At 35.6% G+C, this 6,916-nt stretch overlaps 1 protein-coding gene across 1 annotated transcript; it reads left to right on the forward strand.

Moving 5' to 3' along the window:
- Nucleotides 1-2,993: 2,993 nt before the first annotated feature.
- LOC113310256 (protein phosphatase 2C 37-like) lies at nt 2,994-5,304 on the forward strand. Its single transcript, XM_026558866.1, has 3 exons — nt 2,994-3,677; nt 3,783-4,124; nt 4,562-5,304. The coding sequence occupies exons 1-3, from the start codon at nt 3,165-3,167 to the stop codon at nt 5,003-5,005; spliced, it is 1,299 nt and encodes a 432-aa protein (XP_026414651.1). The 5' UTR covers nt 2,994-3,164; the 3' UTR covers nt 5,006-5,304.
- Nucleotides 5,305-6,916: the final 1,612 nt, after the last annotated feature.

A 6,916-nucleotide genomic window follows, 5' to 3' on the forward strand; every position in this document is an offset into this window, starting at 1 on the left:
CCAAACTTCTCCAATGACGTCTAACACCATTAGAGAGTAAATCTCTGGGCAACTTGGGGGGTGAAGGTTAGATCAAGGATTAACGTACTTGGAAGTGTATTTTTTTTACCCGTTGTAAATAATTTTTCCTTAGGCTAGGCTTCTATTTTTCCCTCATCTTGTACAGTTTAATTGCTTTTGGTTTTAGGTTATCCAGTTTTATTTTGCTTATCAGCTTTTATGTTTTGTCTTTGTAGTTGCTTTTATATAATCTAAATTGTGTAATGTTAGTATTTCCATATAATATGTTATTTTTTCGTCATGTTAGTGTGCAACTTAATCAACTTTTGTGTTTTTTTCTTTGACTAAGGAAATGAAGGCTCATGTGAAACAACTGCAATAAATACTGGTGATGCTACTATGGCTTCTTCTTTCAGTAGATTAAGCTCAGGGTTGGTGATCCCAATGGCTTCATTTTCTTGGAGATACAACCTCAACATTCACCAAATGAATCCACGATTGTGGCAATGCACCCGTCATCCGCAGTCAACAACAGGATCCCCCCTTTCCTGGATACGTCATCGTGACATTTCTACCACTCATGAGGTAATTAGAAGGGTGCATGAACCCATCTTGATAGTTCTATCGCGAGTTGAGGCTCTCATCTTCCAAAACTTGCTTGCGGATTATTACATACTTCCAGCATTAAAAGGCTTCTCATAGGGTACCGAACTAGAAATGAAACTTTCTAACTCACTGAAGATTTACTTTAGTTTAGGATATGCCAAGACTTATCGCGTTGTACTCTTTCCTTGTCAAAATTTTGTCCTTATGGATTTTCCTTGTCATGGTTTTGAACAGGTAATACATGCGTGTCCAACACCGGATCACTTTAAGAATCTCAATGGTTTTTATTTTTTGTCTTATGCTTTTTGTTCTTGTTTGTTTTTCCATTTACTTGTAGTAACTTTTAAATAAAATTTCCTTAGAAAAAGAAAAACTTTGATTTAGAAGTTCTCAATATCGCAATGAAATTTCTGTGCGATTTTTACAAGAATCCTATTATAGAGGCTGTGAAATCCATTAGAGGGGCTGTTATAAAAGGACAAAATTGGTTATTAGATGGTAATTTCAAAAACCCCTTATCAATTTTTTTTATAATAATGACTAATCAATCCTTATATAGTTACGATTGAAAATTTAGTTTGACGAATCCAACCGTAAAAAAATTACGGTTATTTTTTTTTGAAGCCAACCATAACTCATTAAAGCTAACCGGAACTCACTGAAACCAACCGTAACTCATTACATCCAACCATAATTCATCTTTTTGGTTTTTCGAAACTAGCCATACCTCATTAAATCCAACCGTAATTCATATTTTTGGTTTTTCGAAACCAACCGTAACTCACTAAAACCAACGTAACGAGTTACGGTTGGCTTCTGAAAACCAAAAAACCAACCGTAACTCATATTTTTGGTTTTTCGAAACCAACCGTAACTCACTAAATCCAACTGTAACGAGTTACGGTTGGCTTCTCAAAACTAAAAAGCCAACCATAACTGGTTCTAAAATCAACTTTCTTCGGACTTTATTGAGAAAAAACAACAAACTTCGATCTCATTTGTAATAGATTGATTTTGGGTCGTTGAATAGAATTAGAGAATTTGGTTTGTTTTTCTTTTCAGGTTTGATTGATGGAAGGGTTTTTTGATGATGATTGATTTTGAATTGTTGTTGATGATGATTGATTTTAGGTTATTGTTGGATTGTCGTTGATAATAATTGATTGGGTTGTTGTTGATGATTAGAATTAACGATTTTTTTCTTCTTAGGTTTAATCGATGAAAGGGTAACTCAGACATTTATTATACTTTCAGGACACCCCCTAACCTACTAGCTAGACATTAGCATCATGGTAAAACCCCTCTAATGGATTTACAGCCCCTATCATCATGATTTATAAGGGGATACCAGTTTTAGAGGACTGATACCATTTGAACGATCCATCTGTCTGGATTTGTTAAGATTTTTTTGTCCTATATGCAATAGTATCATCCCACAAAAAAAATGGCATCCCCTTTATCAATCGTGCCTATCATAGGTTTCTTTTACGGACGGGAAAAAAAAATGAAAATTGAGACACAATTAACATGTTCCCAAACCGATAATAAAGAAACACGTATGCCCTATTACTTGAAAATATCAGCTAGGTTTTGCTTACACGTAGAATTACTCAAGTCTAAAACGGCAACTTTCAATATCAATACAGCTATATATATTGAAAATTGATGATTCTTTAGTCTAGGCACAACACACACCTAATCAGTGTGCTTCTTTGTTTTCTTTTGATACAAAATCATCAGTGCTTCCCATACAACTGTTTTTCATCAAATCAAAAAAGAGAAAGAGAGTGTTTCTTCACGGATAGTAGCCACGTCATAAACCCCCGCGTGTCATTTTGTCAGAGATATTCTAAGAAGCGTCAACGTGTTTTCGACACATGTAGGACCCATTCAACTTTTCTCAGTATCTGCCACCGTTACGTAGAAGCTTTGAATTGAATTAGACAACTGGAAAGAAAGAAACTCATCAAGGACTAGAAACTAATTTTACCATTCCTAAAAAGACCTTGGAACTGAATAATTTCGCCACGTGTCTAAGCTTACCTAAATCAATGAATTTCAAAAAATAAATTATAATAAAAGGCAAAAGCGAGAAAGAAGGCCCCTTGGACCACATGCGTGTCAGAGAAACAGAAGTCCTAAAAAAAAACCGTGTTGCAATCTTATTGGACCACGTGTATCCTCTAATGGATAGGTATCTCTACACGTGTTATCACTTTTGTTAGGAGGGAGAAAATTAACGAAGAAATCAACGGTCTCGATAACTTTCATGTATTAGCTGAGAACCAATACGTCATATCATATGTACCTGTCGGGTAAACTGCCCGGGACGGTGTTGGGCAGCTGCCCCTCTTTTCCTCTCTAAAAGGCTCCTCCTCAAAATTTTTCTCTTCTCTCAGTCTCAAATATGTATTTTGTTCTTTAATTGATCAGAGAAAAACATAGAAATTAGAAAGAGAAAAGAAAGAAATCTTTGGTTAGGACTGTCTCTGTTTTATTTTCTCACTTTGAGCTAGAAAATTCGTTTATTTTCATTTGAATTCATTATTTTCGTGGAGATGGCAGAGATTTGTTGTGGAATTATGAGTGAAAGTAAAACGCAATCAACATGTGACCAACCATCCAGAGCAGCAAGGAGGAAGAGAATGGAAATTAGAAAGTTTAAATTCATAGCTGGTAATATGGTTGAAGAAGAATTGAAAGAAAACGGTGGAATAAAACGGCAGAAAAGAAGTTTTATCGAAGAAACAACAATTTCTTCTTTGTCACCTGCACGTGAATGTGAGAACGGTGTTGAGAGTATTGATTATGAGAATCACTCAAGTTCTAACGAGTCAACAGTCGAAACAATCTCGATTCTTAAATCTTCTTCACCGGTGGCAAACATACCGGTGGCAATGATTCCGGTAGTTGAAGACCGGTGTCCTAAATTTGGTATGAGTTCTGTTTGTGGTCGTAGAAGAGATATGGAAGATGCTGTGTCAATTCATCCATCATTTTGCAAGCCTGAATGTGAGATTCCGGCATGGTTTCATTTCTTCGGTGTTTATGATGGACATGGTTGCTCTCATGTGAGTTCCACCCTCAATCATTAATCTTTTTATTCTAAATTCATTACAAGAACATACTTTAATGAGCAAACCCTAATATTTAACCATAATGTTTGTTTTGTTTAGGTTGCCACAAGTTGCAAACAAAGACTACATCAAGTGGTTAAAGAAGAAATAGAAAATGGTTGCAAAGAAGAGTCCGATTTGAAATGGGAGAGTATAATGAAGAAAAGTTTCATTAGGGTGGACAGAGAGGTTACAGAGTGGAGTTCTAGTAGTAATACCAGTAGTTTACTGCTGAATGCGAGTTGTCGTTGTGAACTACAAACACCAAAATGTGATGCTGTTGGATCTACTGCTGTTGTTTCAGTTGTTACTCCTGATAAAATCATTGTATCAAATTGTGGTGATTCTCGTGCTGTTCTTTGTCGTGGTGGTAAAGCTGTTCCACTTTCCGTTGATCACAAGGTTCGACTTCTCTCTAAATACGATTTATTTTTTAAATGTTGTGTTGTGATACTACTAGAATTTGAAACTTTTTATCGATTAGTATAGCCGAAACAAATCCATTATCGAACCCAGCTTTTGAGAACTATCGAGGATTATCTTAAAAGAGCCGTAGAGGAAGCAATAGTTCTGATAAAGCTATCGAGGATTATCTTTAAGTCTGTATACACTTCACATTTGATTCACTGCACAGATCTAAATTGCCCCATTATCCAAAACATCAATCAAGCTACATGTTGTTGGGTTCACAGAAGAGATCGAAATCATAAAGATAGTAATCTGAATTTGAAGATCTAATTTACCCGCGTTATTTTATGTATTTTTTGAAAATGTTTAAATCTGTTTTTTTGGTAAACTATAACTAGGTTTAACTTTTGGTTCATGTTTTTGTTAAACAGCCAGATCGGCCTGATGAACTCGTACGAATCCAAGAAGCTGGTGGTCGAGTTATCTACTGGGATGGTCCTAGAGTTCTTGGAGTTCTTGCAATGTCTAGAGCTATTGGGGATAATTACCTGAAACCATATGTGATATCCGAACCTGAGATCACAGTTACAGATCGAACTGCTGAAGACGATTGTATGATACTAGCAAGTGACGGATTATGGGACGTTGTTTCAAATGAAACTGCTTGTAATATTGCAGGGATGTGTTTAAATGGTCAAGGTCCAATAATGCCATTGACTAACGATGGAGATGAAGCCAACATGTTGACTAACGGAAGCAATAGTTCTGATAAAGCTTGTTCAGATGCAGCGTTATTGTTAACAAAGCTGGCTTTAGCTAGGCATAGCACAGACAATGTTAGTGTTGTCGTGGTCAACCTCAGAAAGGAAACGTAAATAAAAGCTAGTATTAGTATATATATAATTTTTTTTTCTTATGGGGGTTCTTTCTAAATATTTAATTGCATTTAGATGGTTATGGGTTAATTAGGTCTAACTCTATTGGAGATTTGGGGTACATATCAGAATTGTATTTGTCCAGCCATTAGGAAAGAAAATGAAAGAAAGTAGGGAAGGTGGTTGTTTGTCCAGCGTTTATTTGTCTTATGGAAATCTTTCTTTGTTAATTCTAATTATTATTTTTGAAAGGATAAGTTACCTCCGGTATACGGATGTTATTTACCGTTGGGAAGCAAGTGATTTGTTTTGGGGAGATTTTTCTAAGTTTTGGCCTTTCTTTAACAATGACAAGATCAATAAAAGGTAAGAGAGATGTAACAGAGAAACTAAAAACATTTGATGGGGTTGGTGTCGCATCAAAAATCAAGTAGGAGGTCGTACTAAAGATTTTCTATATCTTATTATGGCAAGGAGTTTGGTTCATGGATGACTTGGTATGTTGGAAATTAGAATGTGGAAATCAAATAAATACCCTTCGCGTTTTTTTGTTCTGTTTTGTCTTTTTGTTTTGTTTTTTTTCTTTTACGGAAAAGAGGATAACATCACAAACTGCGGATTTAAGGTATCGGAAACCTTACAACGAATTTTCAAGATCTTTAACACATTCATACAAGGATTCTTGACTAACGATTCCATCCGTTCAGATTTAAGAACTTCTTCATAGAATCTTCTCTCTCGTAAAGAAGAGAAAGTTGTAGCATCTCCACCGATTCTTGTCTAACGATTCCATCCGTTCAGATTTAAGAACTTCTTCATAGAATCTTCTCTTTCGTAAAGAAGAGGATCAAACATATCGGGTCAAACTGGTTTTGTTCACAAACCAATATGTGTCAAGGCACAAGGCCATGACTAGATTATATCCAACCCAATATTTCTTAGAACACATAGATGTAGGACTAGATTAGATCCAACCCAATATTTTTATGAACATATAGATGTAGATGACATGTCCTGAAGTTTTTAAATTTTGATTGCCTAGTACAATCAGGGTACCAATGACCCAATAAACAATAATAGTAGCCTAGATAGCAATCAAAGTAGCAATGATGGTATGAATACATGATTTCAAAGTACCAATCTCTATAAAAATAAAAGTAATAGTGTCTAAAGTAACCGCAGTCTTCTGAATCGATCTTAAATGATCTGAAACGGTACGAATCGGTCTGAGTCGGCTTTGGAGTCTTGATAACAGTTGAGGTAGATGATGAAATTGTTGATGATCTTGGTCTTGTTGCTGCTGCTGCTGCCGTCTATGTTTCCTTACATAGAGTTGATGTTTTTGTTCTTGCTTTTGTATTTGATTTTTGATTGTAGAGAGACATGGTTTTCCCTTGAACAGATCTTAACTGGATGAAGAAAACAAACCCCAATCCTTTAAGGGTAAGTTTTAGGATTTTCCTTAAATTACTTATAAGGGCAAGTTTTGTGGTGGAATCTGAGCTATTCCAAACTTGGAATAAGTATGAAACATCCAGTCTACTAATCCAGATTATTTTTAAGACATGTTCCAAGATTTTATGGAAGACAATACGAGTCGCGTTATTAGAAGGTTGGTTCATCAATTTTACTTATTTGGCCGTCCCTCTGTGAGCAAAGAAAGATAAATTTATTAGTTTGAGCATCATACTGGACTTGCTCTAGGGTGTTACGAATAAAGATCAGAGACAAAATGATAAATTTGCTACTTTGAGCGTCCCATCGGACTTAGTCTAAGGTGTTACAAATGGAGAAAAGAGACATTGGTGTTATGAATATATGGAAATAGAGAAAAGAGACTTTGGTGCTATGAATATGGAAAAGGGGCAAAAGCACAGAGAAGAAAAAGGGAGAAATTTTACAAGGCCAAGT

Source organism: Papaver somniferum, chromosome 9 (assembly GCF_003573695.1).
Source record: "Papaver somniferum cultivar HN1 chromosome 9, ASM357369v1, whole genome shotgun sequence".
Taxonomy (NCBI): Eukaryota; Viridiplantae; Streptophyta; class Magnoliopsida; order Ranunculales; family Papaveraceae; genus Papaver; species Papaver somniferum.

Coding starts and splice junctions, on each gene's coding strand:
- LOC113310256 (XM_026558866.1), top strand. CDS start 3,165: ATGGCAGAGATTTGTTGTGGAATTATGAGTGAAAGTAAAACGCAATCA. Junction 3,678..3,782: donor ATGGACATGGTTGCTCTCAT/GTGAGTTCCACC, acceptor TGTTTTGTTTAG/GTTGCCACAAGTTGCAAACA. Junction 4,125..4,561: donor CACTTTCCGTTGATCACAAG/GTTCGACTTCTC, acceptor TTTGTTAAACAG/CCAGATCGGCCTGATGAACT.